General features: G+C 42.2%; 2 protein-coding genes across 8 annotated transcripts in view; both read right to left on the bottom strand.

The window, feature by feature from the left end:
• Positions 1-25,698, bottom strand: part of LOC130489117 (protocadherin beta-16-like) — a 184,730-nt gene that overhangs the window by 81,266 nt on the left and 77,766 nt on the right. Inside the window, exon 1 of one of the 7 annotated variants that reach the window (XM_056862837.1) lies at positions 22,722-25,139. The exons of 4 other annotated variants lie outside the window; for them this stretch is intronic. In XM_056862837.1, the coding sequence (XP_056718815.1) occupies positions 22,722-25,139 (2,418 nt within the window). Of the gene's footprint in view, positions 1-9,616; positions 12,042-13,538; positions 15,957-22,721; positions 25,140-25,698 lie in introns of those variants that run through there. 2 more of the 7 variants (XM_056862840.1, XM_056862844.1) reach the window with 2 other exon arrangements.
• On the bottom strand, positions 3,751-6,180 carry LOC130489177 (protocadherin beta-16-like). The gene has a single exon (XM_056862913.1). It carries the CDS (start codon positions 6,178-6,180, stop codon positions 3,751-3,753), a length of 2,430 nt encoding a protein of 809 aa, XP_056718891.1.

Below are 25,698 nucleotides of genomic sequence, written 5' to 3'. Positions count from 1 at the left end.
TGCTGGACTCTTGCTCCTTTCTACTAAAGCAAGCCTCTCAGTGAAAACAAGTATCCAGAATTTTGAAGTGAATTTAGCGTTACCATCTGACAACAACCAATCCTCTCTTGTACATATATTTAAGTGTGAAGTCCCTACTCTTTATTGGTTTACAACCAACCTATTAGTTTGGAAACCAGGTTTGCCTGTTTAAATCCTCATCCTACGTTGCTGTCATTAGTAAAATCTGTTGTTTTGAACTTTTACCTCACCAAGCCTCTATGTGCCGTCAGTTTCTGACAGACATAATTTCGTTGAAAGATAATTCTCCCCTTCGATCCGTGACAGGTCCCCACTGGGGCGAAAGTCAGGGTATAAAGTTTAAAAATGTATGAATATATATAGACACACAGAGAGAGTCTGAATCCTAAAAACCTCAGTAAAACATTTATACTATGAAAATAAACTTCAGATGGGGAACAGGATTGGGAATGACTATGTACTGTTTGTAAAATGGGAGTTCAGAGGGAGCAATGCTGGATGTTCATGAATGCATGGGACAGGAAAGGGATGGAACATTTTGTTTCCTTTGTCCATTCAATTTTTTTTTTGCTATACATTCATTTCATTCATCTACCTAATCATGAAAGATTAACAACCTGCAGTAATTTCTGACAGTCTTCAGCCATGATTGTCTACGTTTCACGCACACACAATGTAATGGAAGAACAAGCAGGAGGGGCTTATTCAGCAGAGAATGTAACTGACGGGCATTTTTCAATCAACAGGTATGTCCACTGAAGAGCAACATCTTGATAGATGTACATAGCATTTCCACTTTGCCCCAATCATTACACTGTCTGATATCTGCTCTGGTGCTGCATCTGCCAGCTTGGACCAATTCTTTGGGTTTTTTTTATACCACTGGAATCCATACTTTGCAGAGTGAGTGATGGAAGTCGAACCACATAACTTCCTTCCCCTAAGTGGTAGGTATCATTCTCGCAGGTGAAGGAAGCAAATATTTTGTTGAGCTTTGTACTCTTTGAAAGGGAGCCACACAGACTTGTATGGACATTGGGAAGGGAAGGTTAAGAGTGAATCCCCCCCCCCCATGAATGGAAGGACCAGGCCACATGATCCATGAGACATCTCTGATGAGGAAGGTCTGAAGTCTCTCTATGTGAGAGGGAAATAAGATCAGATTGCTAATATTGTTGGCAGAGTGTGTTACGTATGCAGAGAAGCGTCAGACTCACAGATTAAAGATAAATTTGCTCTTTATTGAGGGAACTACATTTCGGATAAGAAAGTTGAGAGACACAGCCTTTAGTTGCCTAACTAGCTAAGGAGGGAGAGAGACGGTAGAATGACTTCCAAGAAAAAGCAGGAAATTAGACATAAGAATATCAGTCTGAGGACAAACAAGAGGTGTGAAAAGGGTGGAAAGGTCTCTAGCCTTAAAGCCCTAACTAGCTGACCACCTGCCCATTCCATGCTGGGTCTTCTCAATTCCTTTGCATGCTAGACATTGCTACTTCCAACAAATATCTCTCTAATTTAATGTGAAGTTAGCTGCACTATTTCCCAAAACAAATCCCATTCCATCTGTTATTAGCCCTGGTAAGGAAGAATATAGCCAAACTGGAAAGAGGTTCTTGTATAAAGAAAACAGTGGGTGGAGGGGTCTACTTTTAAATCAAAATTGTGGACAAGCTGAGAGGAACTAAGCTTTGCTTCTTCCTACGCCTTACTTACTTTGGGGAGGGGACACACACACACCAAAATCGATTAAGCACACACAGGCACTATACAAGAGTACAGTTTATATTCACTACATTGTGCACTCCAGTGTTTTAAAAAAATAAATATAGCTGTGCTATTAATAAAATAGACCCTCCCCTTACACACACTTCAGAATTCAGAGGAAAACACTCATCTGCCTGCTTTGCAAGAGAGAAATTGCCTAGAGAACAGAAATACTTTCCTCTCAATGCCTGAATTTTGGTACAGAGGACATTCTGGGAGAGGGAGAATTTCATGCTCATTGGATAGTTGAGATTTTAAAAAAAAACTTGAAATTAGCAGTGTGCTTCCCATTAAAATCAATGGAAATGAAAACCAGATATCATAAAGAACCTAAAGAGATGCAAAAAACTGTTATAAAGAACTTTATTAAAGAACCAAACTAACTGAAATGACCCAAACAAGATAAATAAAATTAGGCCCAAGTTGAAAATATCCTCCCAACGAATATAAATGTTAATTTTGGTGTCTAGACCATATCCAGTAGTGGGCCCAGACTAATCACCAGAAATATTATGGTTCCATTCACAGCAATCTCAATCACTCTTGGGTTGTTAGTGTGCCCAGGGCCTTCTCCCCACTCTGCCTGCTTCCACCTCTCCCTGTTTCCAATTGCCATTTATGCCAATATATTATCTCCTTCCAGCCTTTTTCACAAGAACAATCCCCAAGCACTTGGATGCACTTGCCCTGGTGCCTGAATGTTCCCAATCATCTTTCAGCCCTTCTTCACATTTTATTAGTAATGTATAATAATAAACAATAAATGCATAATGGCAATTTCCAAATAATCTCAACATATGTAATTCCTAAATTGGGTTAAGAAAAAAAATGAGCTATTTTCATTTTCATTTAAATAACAGCTTGGTCTGCCGAGCCCAATTTTGTCCCAATGCTACCAAGAAATTTTATTTTGCAGATACTGAGAAGGCATTTGATAGGACTGAGTAGAAATTCTGAAAGAAGCTTTTACTCTTATTTGGATTTGATCAGCGGTTTACAAATTAGATAGATTTAAGTTATAATGTTACCCACTGTAAGGATCCTATGGAAAAGTTTAACCTCCTCTAATATTGAGACACAACACGGTTAATATATGCATAGACGTCTTGACAATACAGGTCAGATCTACAACAAATACACAAGGAATTAGCGTTAAGGCAAGATGGATAAAATGCTTTATACATGTGTAGTTTTCATGATAACAGACCCAATGGAATTGTTTATAAGTATAGTTGAAGTGATAAAGGAATTTAGCTTGACATTTCAACTTAGTTTGACATTATTATTCACAGATAATCATGAGGGCAGCTACTACGCAAGATTCGGTGTTCCCAAAATATGTTTTCTAATTCCATTAAATATGGGGTTGATTGTAGAATAAACATGAAAATTCTTCACTACCAAGTCAATGGTGGATACAGTTAAGAGAACCAGCTTTAGTTTGTAGTCAGTAATCTGTTACCAGTGTGTAAGACTGTATCACATGAATATAATCAAAGATATAGAAGAAGAAGAGTTGGTTTTTATATTCCGACTTTCTCTCCCACCAGCTTCCCTTCCCCTCCCCACAACAGACACTCTGTGAGGTAGGTGGGGCTGAGACTAGCCCAAGGTCACCCAGCTGGCTTCATGTGTAGAAGTGGGGAAACAAATCCAGTTCACCAGATTAGCTTTCGCCACACATTTGGAGGACTGGGGAATCAAACCCAGTTCTCCAGATTGAAGTCCACCGCTCCAAACCACTGCTCTTAACCACTACACCACGTTGGCTGGTGTCATTCTTCATCTCTACATATAGGTAAAGAGAAACAAAAAGGAGAAAAGTGTTTGATCCTCCCATTCATAATTATTTCAACAGAGGGGAAATATACTCAACTTTCTCAGTGCCAAAGATAATTTTGAAATGCAAATATTACAAATGTAAACATTAAGGACTTATGTAAAAAATATTTAAACATAAAATTATGCTGTCACCTGATATACAAGTTGACTTTCTGCTGGATGACTGGAAAGATCTTGGGAACCAGATGAAATCCTTTGAACCTCCTGGGACTGAGCAGGCTCCACAGAGAAGACAGGAAAGAAGGGCCTGAGAAACCTGAACTCACTGTTCAGGGACCCACCAGCTAAACACACCTCATAGTTGTAAGCCCGGGAAAGGGATCCAGCATCAGCATTTCCACAGTTCTCTGGGAAGTTTGGTCCCACTGGGAAATTCAGGGCTGAGCTCTCTATGAACTTCCTCCTTTTCTGAATCTTGATGGCAATAAACACCAACACAGAAACAAGAAAAATGAAGGAGATAACAGCCAAGCATATGACCAGATACATAGTCAGGGTACGGTCTTCCTCCTCCACCACTTCCTCCTTTGGGATATCTACTATTTTCATATAAGGGTCAGAGAAGCCATCCACTAGCAGAATGCTTAGTGTTGCAGAGGTGGACTGGGGAGGATGCCCATTGTCACTCACTCCAATGATAAGTTTCTGTTTGAACGTGTCTCGTTTATTAATGGATCTCATGGTTTTCACTTCTCCATTCTGGGCCCCGACACTGAACAGACCTGGTTCTGTGGCTTTCAGGAGCTCATAGGAAAGCCAAGAGTTCTGACCGGAATCTCTGTCCACGGCCACCACCTTGGTGACCAGGTAGCCAGCCTCGGCCCCCCTAGGAACCAGGTCATTGGACGGGGAAGTGCCGTTCTGAAGAGGGTACAGGATGAACGGGGCATTATCATTTTCATCCACAATGACAACTTGGACCATAACTTGGGAGCTCAGGGGAGGAGAACCGCTGTCCACAGCCCTTACAGTCACCTGAAAATCTTTTATCTGCTCATAGTCCAGAGATCGGAGGGCATACAGATTCCCAGTTTCAGAGTTGATGGAGACGTAAGAGGACACAGGTTGATCGTTGACTTTCCCAGGCAAAAGTAAATAGGTCACTTTGGCATTCTGCTCTGTGTCCGGGTCCTTGGCTTGAACCAAACCTATCAGCAGACCTGGAATATTGTTTTCCCGTAACTGCATTTTATATGTTGACTTCTCAAATTCTGGAGCATTGTCATTGACATCGGAGATCTGAACGTTAATTATTCTTGTTGAAGTGAGCCTAGGAGAGCCCCGGTCTGTGGCTGTGATGGTGATGTTGTACTCTGGGATGCATTCTCGGTCTAGAAGCTGTTGGGTCACCAGCTGGTAATAATTGTTCACAGATGCTTTTAACACGAATGGTAAATATGCCTCAGTGGTACAGGAAGTTCTGCCGTTGTCTCCAGTGTCTCGGTCTGTAACACGGAAAAGCGCCACTACAGTATCTGGGGAAGAATCTTCTGGTAAGGGGCTGGTAAGGGATGTGAGGGTCACCTCTGGGGCATTGTCATTCCTGTCCTCAACCTCCACAATGACTTTGCAGTAATCAGTGAGTCCCCCTGCATCCGTGGCTTTGATATTCACATCATAAACTCTACTTATTTCATAATCAATTTCATCAGCTATAGTAAGTTCTCCATTAAATTTATTTAATTTGAATAATCTTTGTACATCTTCTGGCACCTGGCTGAAGGAGTAAGTGATCTCTGCATTAGAACCAAGATCCTGGTCATATGCTTCCACTTTGGCAACAAGTGAGCCTGGTTGGCTGTTTTCCATTATTTTCACTTTGTACAGAGTTTTATCAAAATGAGGAACATTATCATTTGAATCCAAAACATCAATGATAATTTTTGCAGTGCTTGTTCTCTTTGGACTCCCTCCATCAACAGCCAACAGAGTCAGGAAAAAACGTGTTTCCTCTTCCCGGTCTAATTGTTTCTCCAACACCAATTGTGCAGATTTGGTTCCATCACTGTGACTTTGCACTTCCAACCTAAAATGGTCATTAGGACTAAGCGTGTAATTCTGCACAGCATTTTCTCCTCTGTCTGCATCTTTGGCTTTCTCTAATGGGAATCGGGTATTTGTTGGCATGTGCTCAGGTATTTCAAAAAGGAATTCCTTTTTAGAGAATTGTGGGAAATTGTCATTCATGTCCTCTATTTCAACCTCAATTCTGTGCACTTGCAATGGGTTTTCTAGCACAATCTCTGAGAATAAGATGCAAGGGTCCTTCTGACCACACAGAGCTTCTCGGTCTATTCTATCCTTCAATAGCACATCCCCAGATTGAGGATCCAGCTGGAAATACTGCTTGGTGCCTTCAGAAACCAGCCTGGCCCTGCGAGCAGAGAGCTCCTTTACATCCACTTTCAAATCCTTTAGCACATTTCCCACCAGAGACCCACTTTTCTTTTCCTCAAGCACTGAATAGTGGAAGGTCTCACATATTGCCCCACACATGCAGAGATACAGGAAAAAATAAGAGACTTGCCTGTTGTTGTCATGTAATTCCATTGTCTCAGTCTCCTTCAAGGCACATCCAATTCACAAGATGGTTCTTTGTAAAGCAGCTGTTGGAAGTAATTGTCTGTCATGCGATTCCAAGGCAAATCTTTCCTTTTTTCTGTACTTGCTTTTGGTTATAGATGGCAGTGGCTTTTATCTCCTGAATTTTTTTACTCTTTGTCTGCAATGAAGGCTGTTTTCTCTTTGAGATCCCTTCTGTGTGAAGACCACAGCTATGTGGGAGAGCCGAGATTCCCTGAAAGTGTGTTTTGCGTTGTGCAATTGCACCACCTTGTGTTTGAACAATAATATGACACCTCTACATTGCCTCTTATGACTGAACATGAACTATCTTGTGTAAGGAGAGCTTGCATTGTTTATAATCTTTCACATTGCACATTCTCCTAACTTACACTTCAGTGACTTGGCTCCTATAGACCCTTGAGACTCACCAACCTTTTCAAGTTCCCCCAGAAATGTAAGCGTATTTCTCCCCCAGCATGCTTACTGAACAGCTGAAATGTCATCTTTCCCCCATATGTTGTGTGCATTTGTGTTTTATACATGTTATTATCTCACAGCCATTTACCTCACAGCCATTTACCTCATAAATAGGTAAAGTAATGTTTGCATTGGGGGAGGTGGGTTCCCAGTAACAACCAGTAAGTCATGGCTATGGTGTAGAAACCAAGTTGTATTTCTGAGTGCCACGCTGAAACATTCACACCAACCTTTGTGATATAAGCTAAGAAGAAGAAGAGTTGGTTTTTATACCCTGCTTTCCTCTACATTTAAGGAGTCTCAAAGTGGCTTACAATCACCTTCCCTCCCCCTCACCCGTCAACAGACACCTTGTGAGGCAGGTGGAGCTGAGAGAGTTCTGAGAGAACTGTGACTGGCCCAAGGTCACACAGCAGACTTCATGTGGAAGAGTGAGGAATCAAACCCAGTTCTTCAGAGTAAAGTCCACTGCTCTTAACCACTATGCCAGTTCACTTTCTAAAAATTATATCCTTTACTCTTTGCAAATTCTAGTTATGTGGTATTTTACACATTTAAAATATAATTTAAAAGCAGCCTGCTATTAACAATCCAACTGCATTAAAATGAACAATAAAACCAGAAGTATGGAAGTACTTCATCACAACAGTAAAACCACCAGTGACTGTAATATTCAGGGTGCCAGGAGGATAAAATGCTTATTTGTACAAGGAAAGCAGGGCGGGGAAGGGAAACAGAATGCTCTGGGGAAGAACTTCTATCGTGGAGGGGCCACAACAGAGAAGGCCTGTCTCTGAGCATGCTGATCAAACCCATTGGCATAGATTTTCAGTGATGAGCTCATTAATTTGGAAGAAGCCAGAACTTTAAATACTCTGGTCTTGGACTATGTAGAGTTTCATAACTAACAGCTGGCACTTCTAACAAGAAGTTTCATGGGTTTCCACACTTAGAGGAAAACTCAAGATGACTCTAAGTTTAGGAGACCCTGTTAAGGCCTAAACTAGGGCAGTTAGGGATGTTTAAAGACCCGTCACTTCGGCTCATGCTCTGTTTTCTGACTGCATGCCTTACTCTTGCATACACTTCCACTTTCCCATTGTCACCACAAGCAGCCTGCTCATGGCTTGAAGAGAAGGACGAGAAATCCGGCAGAAGAGCTCTGCACAAGGCAGCCCTACATTCTGCGGCAGTGGATTCTAGGACAGGAGAGGCTGCAGCTTCACATCAGAAATCAGCTCCCCTGGGGAGACAAGTCCTTGAGCCATAGCAACCACTGGCAGGTACCAGCCCTTTGTCCGGTCACTCCTGCATGACTGCATGCAGAGAGCAGAACTTTAATTGAGCCTGTTGGGCAGTTGCCTTACGTATGGTCACATGGTACAGTACGGCGCAATCAGCAGCATTTCACGAATGCACATTCTCACACAGCCCAACGGGACTCCTATTGTCCCTCCCCCCAGACATGTCATCATCGCACATCGTTTCACAGCCAATTATTTAAATAACAAGTGAACAAACTAGTCAAACACTTATTTCTAAACACTGTGCGTGTGATCTTTTAAAAACAGTCTTACTATTTTTTATTCATCTACGTCTGTGTTACTGACGTTATATCGTTCTTGTGCGTTTTAGTGTCTCATAGGAGTTGTAGTCACCCCACCCACCCTGCACACAAATTTAATTATCGGACCCAACTCTGTATGACCTTGGGAGAAAATCTATTTCAACTACTGTGCAGATGCAAAAGGGACCACAAGGGAGAAGGAAACAGAACTCCACCACAGCTTCTGCACAGCCACAAAGCTGGCTGGCAGGTGCTCAGGTCAGATGGCAGCAAAGCAAGGAGATCAACGGCTCAGGTCCCAGGTGATCATGGCTGTCAGAAGGGGTGTATTCCCCCGCCGAACTTGATTCATGATTGTTTCATTGCTTGCTTAGGACATTTGAGCTAAGGAAGATCCTCCGAGGAAGCGTATGCGAAACGCGTAGGGGCAATTTAATTTAATTATTAAATACTTTTCCCTTCCGCCAATTGCTGTTTTTTGGCTTCGTGTGGACACTACCCAACCACCTGGCTAGGGCTGCCAGCTCTGGGTTGGGAAATTTCTGGAAATTTGGGGGTGGAGCTTTGGGAAGGCAGAGTTTGAGGATGAAAGGGAAGGGACCTTAGCAAGGTCTAATGCCATAGACGCTACCTTCCAAAGCAGCCATTTTCTCCAGGAGTACTGATTTCTGTTACCTGGAGATCACTTGTAATACCAGAAGATCTCCAGGCCCCACCTGAGACACACCCCTTTCATTCACACTTTACAGATGACTGATCACTAACAGAGATCAATGTTCTAACTATTTCTATCACACGTGTAGACCACCTTGAGTCCCAGTGCGAAAGGCGGACCATAAATGAAAACCAATAAATAAAAAGAATTTATTGATGGGCATGGAGTAACTCCAATTACGATACAAAACCACCATTAGTGGGGAAAGCGTCCAGTGGAAAGGGGAACAAAGCACGAGGAAACTCCCAGACCTTGCAAAAAAGGCAGGGGTCAGAGTAAAAGATGGGATGAAAAAGAGTGGTCTGGGGCAGAGAGACCGGAAATATATTAGATTGAAGGATGAGCCATCTACAGCATGGTGGCAGATTGAGAGAAAATTATCACACAATACTTAGGAGCAGGAGGTTTGTGTGCTGACACTGAGGAACAAAGTCTCACAGGAAAGGAAACTGGGGAAATTGATAATCGGAAAGGAGATGAAGGAGTGGACTAGATAATACACAGGTCAGCAGCTATCTAGCCATCATACAAGGAACAATGTTCAGAAAAAGAGGATGGAGGAAATAATCAAATATGATTCACAATTCAACAAAAACTACATTCAGTCATACAATCCTGCTGAAAAGTGTTTAGTATTTACGGAATTAACAAAACTTACTTACCTGTTCTCTTTGTTTCCGGCTGTCCAACTCCTCTGGGGTCTCTTGAGAGACAGAAGCAATTCTGTGATTCTCAGAGATGTTTGGGTCCCCCATAGAAAAAACAGGAATGAGAGGCCTTAGAAATCTGAACTCGCTGCTTAGTGATCCACCTGTTAGGCAAACATCATAGTGGTAAGTCCGGGAAAGTGACCCACTCTGAGAATCAACACCACTTTCTGGGATCTCAGGTAAGGCAGGTGGGAACTGAGGAAGGGCAGTGATAAAACTAGACTCTTTCTTGTGCATTTTGATGACAACAAACAAAATGATGCAAATCAGGAACACAAAGGACACCGCAGCCAAGCAGATCACCAGATACATAGTCAAGGAGCCATCTTCTTCACTGGTTTCATGACTGACACTTGCAATATCCAGATAAGGATCTGAAAAGCCATCCACCGGAAGTATATTCAGTGTGGCAGTGCTGGTCTGGGGAGGATGGCCATTGTCTCTGACCAGGATAATCAGTCTCTGCTTGTTTGTGTCTCGCTCTGTCAGTGGCCTCCTGGTTTTCACTTCTCCATTCTGGGCTCCTATGCTGAAAAGACCGGGGTCGGTGGCTTTAAGCAGTTCATAGGACAGCCAAGAGTTCTGACCCGAATCCCCATCCACAGCCACCACCTTGGCCACCAGGTAACCAGCCTCCACGGACTTGGGAACCAGATCATTGCAGGGGGAGGTGCTGTTCTGAAGGGGGTAGAGGAAGAAGGGAGCGTTATCGTTTTCATCCAGGACAACAAAGCGAACAGCAACTTCTGAGCTCAGTGGAGGAGAACCCCCATCTAAAGCCCTCACTGTCACCTGGAATTCCTTGATCTGCTCATAATCCAGAGATCGGAGGGCATAAAGATTCCCATTCTCAGAGTTGATGGATACGTAAGAAGTCACAGGAGCACCGCTGGCATTTCCAGGCACAAGAGAATAGGTCACCTGGGCATTCTGCTCCACGTCCAGATCAACAGCATGGACCGAACCCATCAGCAGGCCTGGAATATTGTTTTCCCACAACTGCATTTCATACTTTGTCTTCTCAAACACTGGAGAGTTGTCATTGATGTCCGAGATTAAAACTGTAATTGTTCTTTTTCTGGTGAGCCTGGGAGAGCCCCGATCAGTAGCTGTGATGGTGATGTTATACTCAGGGACTTTCTCTCTATCCAGTCGGCTTTGGGTCACCAGTTGATAATAATTATTCACAGTGGTTTTTAACAGAAAGGGCAAGTTCATCTCCACAGAGCAGGAGGTCCTGCCATTGTCCCCAGAGTCCCGGTCTGTGACTCTGAAAAGCACAGCCAGTGTATCTAGGGGACAGTCTTCTGCTAAAGGGCTGGTTACGGATATGACTGATATCTCAGGTTCGTTGTCGTTCTCATCCTCAATTTCTACCAGGACCTTGCAGTGGCCTGAAAGGCCCCCTCCGTCTGTTGCTTTGATGTTCATATAATAGCTGGTTTCTTTTTCATAGTCAATTGGACCCAAAACAGTTATTTCACCAGTGTTTTCATTCAGGTGGAACAAGTGGCTTATTTTCTCAGGCACCCGATGGAATGAGTAGGAGATCTGTGCATTTGAACCAAAATCCAAATCTCTGGCTTCCACTTTTAAGACCAGAGTATTTCGAGGGCAGTTTTCCTTAAGTTTCACTTTATATTCAGGTTGCGTAAACTGAGGAAAGTTGTCATTGTTGTCCAGAACATTAATATTTATTTGAACTGTGCCTGTTCTCTGTGGCATCCCTCCATCAACAGCTGTGAGAGTCAGCACAAACTGAGCCTCCTTCTCCCTGTCTAGTGACTTCTCCAGAACAAGATCCACATATCTGCTCCCAAACTCATCTCTTTGTACATCCAGCCTGAAATGCCCATTAGGACTGAGTGTGTAGTTCTGGATACTGTTTTCACCCAAGTCTGCATCTTGGGCAGATTCCAAGGGGAATCGAGTACTTGCAGGGACATGCTCAGGAATTTCTAGAGTAAAATCATTTTTGGAGAATTCAGGAGAATGGTCATTCACATCTTTTATCTGTACCTCAATACTATAGATCTTTAAGGGGTTCTGGAGCACTATTTCAGACAACAGGAAGCAAGACTCCATCACACCACACAAAGCTTCTCTGTCTATTTTTTCATTTACAAAAAGATTGCCAGAAGTATTATCAAGCTGGAAATATTGCTTACTGCTGTTGGAAACCAGCTGGGCTCTGCGAGCAGAGAGCTCCCCTGGTCCCAGTTTCAAATCCTTCAGCACATTAGCCACCACAGACCCACTTTTCTTCTCTTCAGGCAAAGAATAGTGAATGGAGACACACACCACTCCAGACAGAGAGAGGAAGAACAAAAGGTACAGACCTTGTCTGATCCTGAAGCTATCCTCCATGGTGCCAGACTCTCCCAGGTCAGATATTTATGGTTTCCTGGGTACTCCCCAGAGACAATTAACACTGTTGGAAAAAATAATCCTGATATGCTGTGTTCACTGCTTTCCTTCTTTCAGTCTTCCAAGCTATCTTCCCCTTTGGGTTCAGAGTCTGTTTGTTCATAAATTTCTGCTAATGCTGCTAGAAAATATGATTCTTTCTGAAATGCAAGTTGCAACTCATCTGTTTGCCAACACTGCCATCTTGTGGCTCAAACAGAAGAAAACCAGAAAGATTGTATGTTCCCTGTTAAACGGGTGATACTCACATTTTTTGAAGGGGGATCCACGTCTCCATTTAATTGATCTTTCAGGACCCACTTGCAAACTAACCCAAATAAACTAACCCACACATATAAAATGCAAGAATCTCTTAACAATGTACAAGTTTATTTACTAATATATAGCAATGTTGAGTAACCAGCTGTGTAAAGATGGAGAGGCAATCCCAAATTTGACACTGACTATATGCTCAAGAAAAGCTGCAGCCTGTCACATCCTCCAAACAGCATGTCATCCAATGCTCACATTTATAAATGTGTGAATGCCAAATTCAATTTGTATTTCTAGGATCACACATAAAATTATTACAAGTACGCCTAAAAATGTAATGTGTGAAATAGCTTCTACTGTGTCATGGTTGAAGAAACAGACTTCTCCAGAAAAGGTGAAAGAATAAAGGGCAGAGTGTGACATCAATGAATGAGAAGGCAAGACAAGGAAGGAAATTTAATCTGTCTATAGATTCTTCTCTTCTTGCCTGATCTCGTCAGATCTCAGCAGCTAAGCAAGGTTGGCCCTGGTTAGTATTTGGATAGGTGACCTCCAAGGAATACCAGTATCGGGATACGGAGGAGGGCAATGGCAAACCACCTCTGTATGTCTCTTGCCTTGAAAACAGTATGGGGTCACTATAAGACAGCCATGACTTGATGACACACACACACACGGGGAGAGGGGTGGTTCAGTACATCTGTTTGGCATGCAGAAGGTCCCGGGTCCAATCCCCAGCATCTCCAGTTAAAAGGAGAAGGTAGTGGGTAAAAGACCTGAGATCCTGGAGAGCCACTTCCAATCTGAGTAGATAAGACTTCTTTGCTGAATAAAGGGTCTGATTCAGTATAAGGCAGCTTCATGTGTGTTAAGCTCAGTGTGTTCCTTCTTCATTCCTGACATTGTGACCAATATTGTATGATTGCATATTTTATGATTGCAATTCACGGATTGAGAATCATGGCATTTAACAGTAGTCCAGTGAATATTATGCATAGGTTAACACTAAAGTGTCACTTACTAAATACATGGTTCTCTTTCCTATGAAGCATGATGTTTAAGAAGATGTACAAGAACAGACACCCTATACTTTCATTTCTAGTGATTCAGTGGGGTAAAATATCAAATAGTTAACTAATTTGAGACTAATGAGATTCATTAATTAATAGCCATATATTAAATTAATTATTCTCACCTGGCTCATGAGTTGACCTTCGGCTGTATGACTGGAAACTTCTTGGGAACCTGGTGAAATCCTTTGAACCCCCTGGGACTGAGCAGGCTCCACAGAAAAAACAGGAAAGAGAGGCCTGAGAAACCTGAACTCACTGTTCAGAGACCCACCAGTAAAGCACACCTCATAGTTGTAAGCCCGGGAAAGGGATCCCGCATCAGCTTCCCCACAGTTCTCTGAGAAATTCGGTCCCACTGGGAAATTCAGGGCTGAGCTCTCTATGAACTTCCTCCTTTTCTGAATCTTGATGGCAATAAACACCAACACAGAAACCAGAAAGATGAATGAGATGACAGCCAAGCATATCACCAGGTACATAGTCAGGGTACGGTCTTCCTCCTGCTCCACTTTATCCTTTGGGATATCCACAATTTTCATATAAGGGTCAGAGAAGCCATCCACTAGCAGAATGCTTAGCGTTGCGGAGGTGGACTGGGAAGGGTGACCGTTGTCTCTGACACCAATGATAAGTTTCTGTTTCAAGCTGTCTCGTTTATTTATGGGCCTCATGGTTTTCACTTCTCCATTTTGGACCCCCACACTGAACAGACCCGGTTCTGTGGCCTTCAGGAGCTCATAGGAGAGCCAAGAGTTCTGACCAGAATCTCTGTCCACGGCCACCACCTTGGTGACCAGGTAGCCAGCCTCAGCCCCCCTGGGAACCAGGTCATTGGACGGGGAAGTGCCGTTCTGAAGTGGGTACAGGATGAACGGGGCATTATCATTTTCATCCATGACAACAACTCGGACCATAACTTCGGAGCTCAGGGGAGAAGAACCGCTGTCCACAGCCCTCACAGTCACCTGGAAATCTTTTATCTGCTCATAGTCCAGAGATCGAATGGCATACAGGTTCCCAGTTTCAGAGTTGATGGAGACGTAAGAAGACACAGGTTGCTCGCTGACCTTCCCAGGCAAAAGAGAATAGGTCACTTTGGCATTCTGCTCTGTATCCAGGTCCTTGGCTTGCACCAAACCCAAGAGCAGCCCTGGAATGTTATTTTCTGATAACTGCATTTCATATGTTGACTTCTCAAATTCTGGAGCATTGTCATTGACATCTGAGATTTGGACATTAATAATTCTTGCTGAAGTGAGTCTGGGAGAGCCCCGGTCTGTGGCTGTGATGGTGATGTTGTACTCTGAGACTCTTTCTCGGTCCAGGGGCTGCTGGGTAACCAGTTGATAGTAATTATTCACAGCTGCTTTCAACACAAAGGGCAAGTTTGCTTCAGTAGTACAGGCAGTTCTGCCATTGTCTCCGGAGTCTCTGTCTGTGACACGGAAGAGGGCCACCACTGTATCTGGGGAAGAATCTTCTGGTAAGGGGCTGGTGAGGGATGTGAGGGTCACCTCTGGGGCGTTGTCATTCCTGTCCTCAACCTCCACAATGACTTTGCAGTAAGCAGAGAGCCCCCCTCCATCCGTGGCTTTGATATTTATGGCATAATTTCTATCCGCTTCATAGTCAATTGTTCCTGCAACAGTAAGTTCCCCAGTATGTTTGTTCAAAATGAATGATGTGAGTACATTTTCTGGCACCTGGCCAAAGGAATAAGTGATGTCCCCATAGGAACCAAAATCCCTGTCAGTTGCTTCAACTTTAGCTACTAGTGTACTGGGCTGGCTGTTTTCCATGAGTTTCACTTTGTAGAGAGATTGAGAGAACTGAGGGGTGTTATCATTGGTATCCAGAACATCAATGATAACCTTTGCTGTTCCTGTTCTCCTTAGTGTCCCTCCATCAACAGCAGACAGAATCAGGGAAAGACGTGTTTCCTCTTCCCGGTCCAGTTGTTTCTGCAATACTAATTCTGCATTTTTGCTACCATCACTGTGACTCTGAACATCCAACCCAAAATGGTCGTTAGGGCTAAGTGTGTAATTCTGCACAGCATTTTCTCCTCTATCTGCATCTTTAGCAATCTCCAGCGGGAATCGAGTATTCAGGGGAGTCTGCTCAGGTATTTCAAAAAGAAATTCCTTTTTAGAGAACTGTGGGGAATTGTCATTCACATCCTCTATTTCAACCTCCATTCTGTGCACTTGCAATGGGTTTTCCAGCACAATCTCTGAGAGTAAGACACAAGGGTCCTTCTGACCACACAAAGCCTCTCGGTCTATTCTATGCTGTAATAGCACATTCCCAGAGTGAGGATCTAGCTGAAAATATTGCTTGTGGCTTTCAGAAACCAGCCGTGCCCTACGGGCAGAGAGCTCCTTCCCATCCACTTTCAAATCCTTTAGTACATTTGCCACCAGAGAGCCACTTTTATTTTCCTCAGGCACTGAATAGCGGAAAGACTCACACACCACAACACCAAGGCAGAAATAAAGAAGAAAAGCCCAGACTTGCCTGCTAACTTGGCTGTTCTGCATTCTTGCAGCTTTTCCCAAGGCAAAAGTGAAGCACAGGGGGGTTCTTTTTAAAACACCTGGTTCCCTTTCTTTCCTTTGGTCCACAGCCTTTTCCTCCCAAGCTTTCAGATTATTCCCTTGCAATGCAGAGCTACTGCCCGTTTCTTTGATACTGCTTTGTATAATGACCACAGCTTTTGTGAGGAGGATTTACTCTTTGACAATTTTTGCTTTGTTGGCCAAGAGCACCACCTTGTGCTTGAAGTAAAATACAGCAGCTGTGTGTTTTCCAAATTATTCTATCTTCATTGTTCTGCACAGAAAATGTAATAACAGGTGGCAACGGTTTTATTGCATAATGCTTACACCTGTATCTTATGAGTAAAAATAAAAATCTTATATATTAAAAAACCTGGATGCTGCATCATAGTCTGTTGTGCATGTAGAGATATATAGATGTAGATAAAGACAAACAGAGTCTTAATACTAAAAACCTAAGTAAATTATTTATACTAGGAAAATAAACTTTAGACAGGGAATAGCATTGGGAATGGCTAAGACCTCTTTGTAAGATGGAAGTATAGAGGAAACAACGCTGGGCCATGTAAGGCTAGAAACTGGGTGTAATGTCTTTATTTTATTTTGTCCATTTAGGTTTTTTTGCTATGTTTTCCTCTCATTCATCTACGTAGCAGAAATGTGCATTCGTAAATCCATTAATCCAAAATTGATTTGTATCTCTGTATTCGTTAATATCCCTGTATTCATTAATATGTTTAATAGACCAAATCTGGTAACTAAAAATTAACAACCTACAGTAATTTCTGAGAGTCTTCAGAAATGGCTCTCTTCCTTTCACGCATACACAACGTAAGGGAAGGGCAAGCAAGAGAAGGCTTATTCAGCAAAGAATGTAACTGATAGGGACATTTTTCAGCCTCTAGAGTTAATGGACACTTACACTGAAAAGCTACATTTCCAGTTTACCCCAATCATTGCTCTGTCTGAATGGCCTTGAGACAGTTTCATTTATGCTACAGAAGTAGAAGTAGAATTAGTTGAATATGTAGAATTGGGGAAGGGCTGTGGCTCAGTGGAAGAGCCTCAGCTTTGCATGCAGAAGGTCTCAGGCATCTCCACTTAAAAGGACCAGACAGTAGGTTATGTGAAAGATATCTGCTAGAGATCCTGGAGAACCTATGCCAGTTTGAGAAAACAATACTGAACTGTTTCATGCAAACTAGGAATAGGTTTTTGTGTAAAGAAATGAGGATTCTATTTTAAAAAAAACTGAGGAGAAAGGTGATGGGAGCTAAGCCTTGCTTCCTCCTTGCCTTACTCCAGTTCTTGAAATACTTTTCTCCCAGCCTGATCTCTTCTGGTATTATGAGCCTGGCTGGGAGAAAAAAGCACCAAAGTCCACTAAGACAAGGTGCAAGAGAGTCCCCTCTAATGGGGACTCAATTTTTCTAGAAATAGACATCCCATAAAAAAATTCTTCAGAATTCAGGGGAAACTGTCATATGCCTGTCCTATGAGACAGCAATTTAATTGTCTCCAAATAAGAATACTTTATTCCTATTTGGAAACAATTAAGTTTTGTGAAGGAGGATCCACTGAGAAAGGCAGAATTTCATCCACATTTGGATAGGTCAGTGAAAGAAAAAAATGTTAAAGGTATTTACTTACTTACTTACTTAATACCTCACCTTTTTCCCCAATGGGACCCCGAAGTGGTTATGTCATTCTCCTCCCTTCTCCTCGATTTAATTCTCACAACAAACCTGTGAGGTAGGTTAGGCTGAGAATGTGACTGTACCCAAGGTCACCTAGCAAGCTTCCATGGTAGAATGGGGATTCCAACCTAGGTCTCCCTGATCATAGGCCGACACTAACCACTACAGCACATTGGTTTCTCGTTGAAACTAATGGTAATGAAAACCAAATGTAATAGAGAGCCCAAACTGATGAAATAATAGTAATAAACAAGATTATTGTGGAACTAAAATAACAACATGATCCAAATAAGGTAAATAAAATCAGGCTCAAGTATTGAAACTATTCTCCAGCTGAATACAAATGTTGATTTCATGTCAAGCCAACAATGGGCCCAGACCGCCAGAAATGTCATGGCTCTATTCACAGCAATCTCAATCACTCTCACATTGTTAGTATGCCCAGGACCTCTCTCTGTGGAAATGACTATGGAAGGGTGGAAGGACACTGGGTGAGATATTACAACAGTCCATGAAGAGCTAATTGCTTCAACTATGGTTGCCAGCCTCCAGGTACTAGCAGGAGATCTCCTGCTATTACAACTGATCTCTAGCCAATAGAGATCAGGTCACCAGGAGAATGACTGCTTTGGCAATTGGACTCAATGGCATTGAAGTCCCTCCCCTCCTCAAACTCCGCCCTCAGGCTCTGCCCCAAAAACCTCCTGCCAGTTACGAAGAGGGACCTGGTAACCCTAACTTATCCTCTAAAGAGACAGAGTCCTGCTTAAGCAAAGGAAAAATAAATTTAGCTCTCAAATCTGAAAATTCAGGGCAACCCAAAAGAATATGATCTATAGATAATGGAATACCATTAAATCTTCCTAACAGCACAGCCGATGACAAGGTGTTCAAATACCCAAGCATATATGCTCTTCTATACTTTAGAAGAGATAATTCAAACAGGTAGTTTGGCATTTTTATCAGGGGAAGAATACCAACTGAAAAAAATGGACATACTCTGTGCGCTCTAACCAGCATATTCTTATTATCACAATCCCTCAAATATCTTTTAATTCACTAGTTCAATTCACAACTACTCATAATTCCTATCATATAATTATTAATGACCAGACGTAATAATTTAAATTCCAAATATTTGTCCCAATCACTCGCATGATGATCCAGCTTAACTAATCCAAGAAGACCTGATTCTGAATCCAATTGCAATATCCTAATTTTCAGAGTAAATGCTCTTCACCAAGCCTTTGCTTCAAAAGACATCTCCCCAATCTCGCGTCTCAAATCTATTACTGCCACACCTCTCGGAATTCCCAGGATATTGTGTAAAAATCTTAGTAATGGTCCATCAATATTATCTATTACCACACTAGTTCAAACCGCCACAGCATACAGCAACTGCCCAGAAACTGCCCAGAAAATTTATTGTATCCCTTGTGCCCAAACCTTGCTTGTGAGTATCATTCATCTTTTATCCTTTTCCTTCTACAGATACATCCGCAGCAACTCAATATCCACGTCACATAACAGCAACCCCCTCCCAAGAATCTTGCACACTTCAAAACTAAATAAAATCAGACACCTCTCAACCTTTCCCCAATATAAACCTATGGCAGCATCTTTGTTACCACACCATTCCAATAGAAAATTTCCACCTTGCCTACCTCCATCCCTACCTGTTTTCCAGTGCCATTCTATGCCTATATCTCTTTCCCAGCTTTACCCCAAGAACAGTCTCTGAGCACCTGGGTATCCCATAAAATATGAACAGTTGTCCCAATGGCTAGATGAGAGCTTTACAAATCCCAAGCGCAGTTCACCAAGGCACCTAGAAATTTCATTATGCCACCTAATATTTTCAGCAGTGATTTTATTTTTGCAGCTCTCAGCAGTTCTCAGTGGAAGTACAAAAAGCTGGATCCTGTTGGATACCTGAATCATTCGTGTATATGTTTTAGTAAACCAACAAAATAAGAAAGGAACACAAGGCTTACCAAATTCCTTCACAGCAACTTATCTAGCCTAGCCCATGAAATGGTCTTCTGAATATTATATCCAACCAGTTTTTCTGCTTGTGAAAAAGGAATGGAGGGTTCACCTTTGACCACCAAAAAGCTAAGCTGGTTGGATCCATCTCAAATTTATCATTTTGCATCAGAATGTTTCATTATATGCAAACTTACCTTTACATCAGTAGACTCTATTTTACAGATAATGAGAAGGCATTTGATAGTATTGAATAGAATTTCTTAAGATAAGTTTTACTAAAATTTGAATCTGGTCAGTGGTTTAGACATTAGATAGATTTCATTTAGGATGTACTTACTCCAAAGACAGAATTGTTATAGCTCCTCTAATATCAGGACACAGCATGTTTGATACATGTACAGAAGTTTTGGCAATACAGTTCAGATCTGGACCAAATATACAAGGTATTGGTATACAGGAAAAGATCACTGAGATCTTTTAAACAGATGATATAGTTGTCATGATGACAGATTCTTAGGATACATTTATTAAAAGTAGTTGGCTTAATAAAGGATGGATATCAATTTGAACAAACTGTGGAGCTCTTAAGAACTAATATACAAGCTGAACTGGGAAATAAAATAGTAAATCTAAGAATATCAGATATTTATGGGTATAGCTGTCAGTCTCAGTGAAGTCTTTAATGGAGATAATCTCATCCTTTTTTAAAATAATAGATTTCTAAATTGGGAAAATTTCAGTAATTATGATGCTCCCTTTAAAAAGGATCAGAACCATACAATGTGGAATTTGCAGATGTAGTGTCAACACAATGACAGAAAAGGAAATCAAAAGCCTCAAAAGTCACTAAAAAGCCCAGGAAAATTTCTGGTACTGATCATAAACTAAACCAACCAAGGCAGCTTCAGTATCAACACCAGGATGAAAGTCAGACTGATCAGAATCTAGATAATTCTGTGAAACCAAAAAGTCCAAACAAGTTGCTAGGCAGAAATCTTGTAGTAAAAGGTTAGCAGTAAAAAAGAGCAAGAGTCCAGTAGCACCTTAAAGACTAACAAAATTTCTGACAGGGTATGAGCTTTCATGAGCCACCGCACACTTCTTGAACAGTACACTTTCATCTTTTACATTCATGTTTATGTAAGAGCTCATTTATTGTTCATAATCACATTGGCTCCATATAGTGATTTCCTCAGCCTCTTTTAGTGACTTGTTGCCCAAACCTAAAACCTCAATGCTGGTGCATTGCCGATAGCTGTTAGTCAGTATCCTATCCCATCAACGGAGGGAACAAATGTGAAAGAAAAATCTCTCACCAAGATGTATAGAGCATAATGATTGTAGAGGAGCCCACAGCAACCCCCCAAAATCCACCAGTGCCATGTGGTATGGTTCTGGTGTCCTGTGAGTTGCATACAGGGAAGCACAGGATGCATGAAATACTTTTTATCAGGACCAACCCATTGACACATAACAGTGTGCAAGCTTTCAAGCTCACCAGAACTCTTTGTCATGCCCGATGTTAGCATTTTTAAAAAAAATTGAAGTTAAAAAAGCAGCCAACCAATGCATGCAGCAACACATACACACACCCTCTGACGTCAGGCCAGTGCAGCCCATAAGTAGAAAACACTGAGGAAGGGAACAAACACAACCCAGCACCCTCCATAGCAGAACTGTAAAGAGCCCTGGAGTGAAGGTTCTCCAGGGAGCTCTGCAGATGTTATTCTGAGTTATAACTGTGTAGGGCTTAGTTGACATGCTTAACTGCTTATGATTGTCCTTTTATTTACTCAAGCACACACAATGGAACTAGTAGCTGAATGCCATGTTTAAATTCCAATCCCAATCGCTGGCTTCTATTTTCAGAGACCAGAATAACCTGAGGTCTGCTGCTTCCCCTTAACTTCACTCCATATGCAGATAGTGCAAACTAAAGGAAGTTATCACTGTTGTCCAAAAATTGATCTGAGACTATTAAGCAGAGATTCTCAATCTATTTTCTCCTTTACAAATGCATTCCTACAGCAGGTACAAACTGGAAGTGCTCCTTGGGGCTTGTCAAAACAGACTGGGTTCTGCAAGCAGAACTCGTCACAATTTTCAATCTTCAGCACATTCTCCAGAGACCCATTTTCCTATCTACAGACGCCAAATAGGAAACTGAGATGCACATCATGCCAGACAGAGTAAAAGCAAAAAATATGAAGGTTGTCTTTCCTGAAGCTATCTTCAATGGCGCCAGCCTTTCCCAGTTCAACAATCTCTACTCAAAATCAAAAACGTTGGATGTTTCTTGAGTGCTGAAAGGGAATGAATTGGGCTCTATTGGAATAAATTACTTCCTCTCTTCAACCAACCCTCCATTCTTTAATTCTATCTACTTCTCAAGATGGTGACTTCAAAGCAAGACTCTGTGTTCCCAAAAATATGTTTTCCAATTTGTCCACTTTTTGTTTGATTAGAAAACAAAAACAGTTTGAAGCCAGATAAAGTTTGGAAGAAATGCTTAAGTTTATGCTCAGTTACCCATTATTTTGTATAACTGTACTAGATAAACATGCATCAATAATATTGTTAATATTCTCCCACCTATAAAAAAGAGAAAAATCATTTTTATCCTCTAATTAAAAATGTTTTAGAAGAAGAAGAAGAAGAAGAAGAAGAAGAAGAAGAAGAAGAAGAAGAAGAAGAAGAAGAGTTGGTTTTTATATGCCAACTTTCTCTACCACTTAAGGGAGACTCAAACCGGCTTACAATCACCTTCCCTTCCCCTGCCCACACACCCTGTGAGATAGGTGGGGCTGAGAGACCTCTAACAAAGCTGTAACTTGCCCAAGGTCACCCAGTTGGCTTCGTGTGTAGGAGGAGTGGGGAATCAAACCCGGTTCTCCAGATCACAGTCCACCACTCCAAACCACCAACCTTACCCGCGACAACACTTATGCTTAATTGCCACTGGGGGGAGACCATACTAGATAGTGGCCAAGAGTTTTGTTCAAATATTAGAAATGTCCATATGAACACATTTAATCATTCAATGCAAGCAAATTACTCTCACCTGACCCCTCAGCTGACTTTCTGCTTGATGACTGGAAAGATCTTGGGAACCAGTTGAAATCCTTTGAACCCCCTCGGACTGAGCAGGCTCCACAGAGAGGACAGGAAAGAGAGGCCTGAGAAACCTGAACTCGTTGTTCAGAGACCCACCAGCTAAGCACACCTCATAGTTGTAAGCCCGGGAAAGGGATCCAGCATCAGCATCTCCACAGTTCTCTGGGAAATTTAGTCCCACTGGGAAATTCAGGGCGGAGCTCTCTATGAACTTCCTACTTTTCTGAATCTTGATGGCAACAAACACCATCACAGAAATGAGAAAAATGAAGGAGATGACAGCCAAGCATATGATGAGATACATAGTCAGGGTACGGTCTTCCTCCTCCACCACTTCCTCCTTCGGGATATCCAACATTTTCATATAAGGGTCAGAGAAGCCATCCACTAGCAGAATGCTTAGCGTTGCAGAGGTGGATTGGGGAGGGTGACCGTTGTCTTTAACGCCAATGATAAGTTTCTGTTTAAAGGTGTCTCGTTTATTAATTGGTCTCATGGTTGTCACTTCTCCATTCTGGGCCCCCACACTGAATAGACCCGGTTCAGTGGCTTTCAGGAGCTCATAGGCAAGCCAAGAGTTCTGACCAGAATCACTGTCTACTGCCACCACCTTGGTGACCAGGTAGCCAGCCTCAGCCCCCTTGGGTACCAGGTCATTGGATGGGAAGGTGCCATTCTGAAGAGGGTACAGGATGAATGGGGCATTATCATTTTCATCCACAATAACAACTCGGACCATAACTTGGGAGCTCAGGGGAGGAGAACCGCTGTCCACAGCCCTCACAGTCACCTGGAAATCTTTTATCTGTTCATAGTCCAGAGATCGAATGGCATACAGATTCCCAGTTTCAGAGTTGATGGAGACATAAGAGGATACAGGTTGATCGCTGATCTTCCCAGGCAAAAGAGAATAGGTCACTTTGGCATTCTGCTCTGTATCCAGGTCCTTGGCTTGCACCATACCTATGAGCAGCCCAGGAATATTATTTTCCGATAACTGCATTTCATATGATGACTTGTCAAATTCTGGGGCATTGTCATTGACGTCTGAGATCTGAACATTAATTATTCTTGTTGAAGTGAGCCTAGGAGAGCCCCTGTCTGTGGCTGTGATGGTGATGTTGTACTCGGAAGCTTTTTCTCTGTCTAAGGACTGCTGGGTCACCAGCTGGTAATAGTTATTCACAGAGGCTTTCAACATGAATGGTAAGTTTGCCTCAGTGGTGCAGGCAGTTCTTCCATTATCTCCAGAGTCTCTATCTGTGACACGCAAAAGCGCCACCAGTGTATCAGGAGGAGAATCTTCTGGTAAGGGGCTGATGAGGGATGTGAGGGTCACCTCTGGGGCATTGTCATTCCTGTCCTCAACCTCCACAATGACTTTGCAGGAAGCGGAGAGCCCCCCTCCATCCATTGCTTTGATATTTAGTGCATAATTTCGATTTATTTCATAATCAATGTTCTCTGCTACAGTAAGTTCCCCAGTAAGTTTGTTGAACTTGAATACTCTTTGTACATCATCTGGCACCTGGCTGAAGGAGTAAGTGATCTCTGCATTAGAACCAAGATCCCAGTCATGTGCTTCCACTTTGGCAACAAGTGAGCCTGGTTGGCTGTTTTCCATTATTTTCACTTTGTACATATTTTTATCAAAATGAGGAGTATTATCATTTGAATCCAAAACTTCAATGATAATTTTTGCAGTGCCTGTTCTCTTTGGGATCCCACCATCAACAGCAGATAGAATCAGAAAAAGACGTGTTTCCTCTTCACGGTCTAATTGTTTCTCCAACACTAATTCTGCATATTTGCTCCCATCAGGGTGACTTTGCACATTCAACCTAAAATGGTCATTAGGACTAAGCGTGTAATTCTGCACAGCATTTTCTCCTCTATCTGCATCTTCAGCACTCTCCACTGGAAATCGGGTATTTGTTGGCATGTGCTCAAGTATTTCCAAAAGGAATTCCTTTTTAGAGAACTGGGGGGAATTGTCATTCACATCCTCTATTTCAACCTCAATTCTGTGCACTTGCAATGGGTTTTCTAGCACAATCTCTGAGAGTAAGGCACAAGGGTCCTTCTGACCACACAAAACTTCTCTGTCTATTCTGTCCTTCAATAACACATCCCCAGATTGAAGATCCAGCTGGAAATGCTGCTTGGTGCCTTCAGAAACCAGCCTGGCCCTGTGAGCAGAGAGCTCCTTTACATCCATTTTCAAATCCTTTAGTACATTTGCCACCAGAGACCCACTTTTCCTTTCCTCAAGCACTGAATAGTGCAAGGTCTCACATATTGCCCCACACATGCAGAGATATAAGAAAAAATAACAGACTTGCCTCTTGTTTTGATGTATTTCCATTGTCTCAGCCTCCTTCAAGGCACAGCCAATTCACAGGATGGTTCTTTGTAAAGCAGCTGTTGGAAGTGATTGTCTGTCATGTGATTCCAAGCCAAATATTTCCTTTCTCCCCTGTATTTGCTTTTAGTTATAGATAGCGGTGGCTTTTTTCTCCTGAATTTTATTACTCTTTGCCTGCAATGAAGGCTGTTTTCTCTTTGAGATCCCTTCTATGGGAAAACGGCAGCTTTGTGGGAGAGCTGAAATTCCCTGAAAATGTGTTTTGCGTTGTGCAATTACACCACCTTGTGTTTGTACAATAATATGACACCTCTAAATTTCCTCCTGTGACTGAACACGAACTATCTTGCATATGGAGAGCTTGCACTGTTTATAATCTTTCATAATGCACATTCTCCTAACTTACAATTGGCTTCTATAGACTCTTGGAATTCACCAACCTCTGTGAGTTCCCCCAGAAGTGTTAGTGTATTTCCCTGAGATGGAGAACTGATTAAGAAGTGGGTGGGTTTATTAGGAAAACCTTGATATTTATTTAAAGCACGAATATGCCACATTT

This window comes from Euleptes europaea, chromosome 17 (assembly GCF_029931775.1).
Source record: "Euleptes europaea isolate rEulEur1 chromosome 17, rEulEur1.hap1, whole genome shotgun sequence".
Lineage (NCBI taxonomy): Eukaryota > Metazoa > Chordata > Lepidosauria > Squamata > Sphaerodactylidae > Euleptes > Euleptes europaea.
The sequence above is the reverse complement of the archived record's forward strand: the minus strand, read 5'-3'. Positions and strand labels throughout refer to the sequence as shown.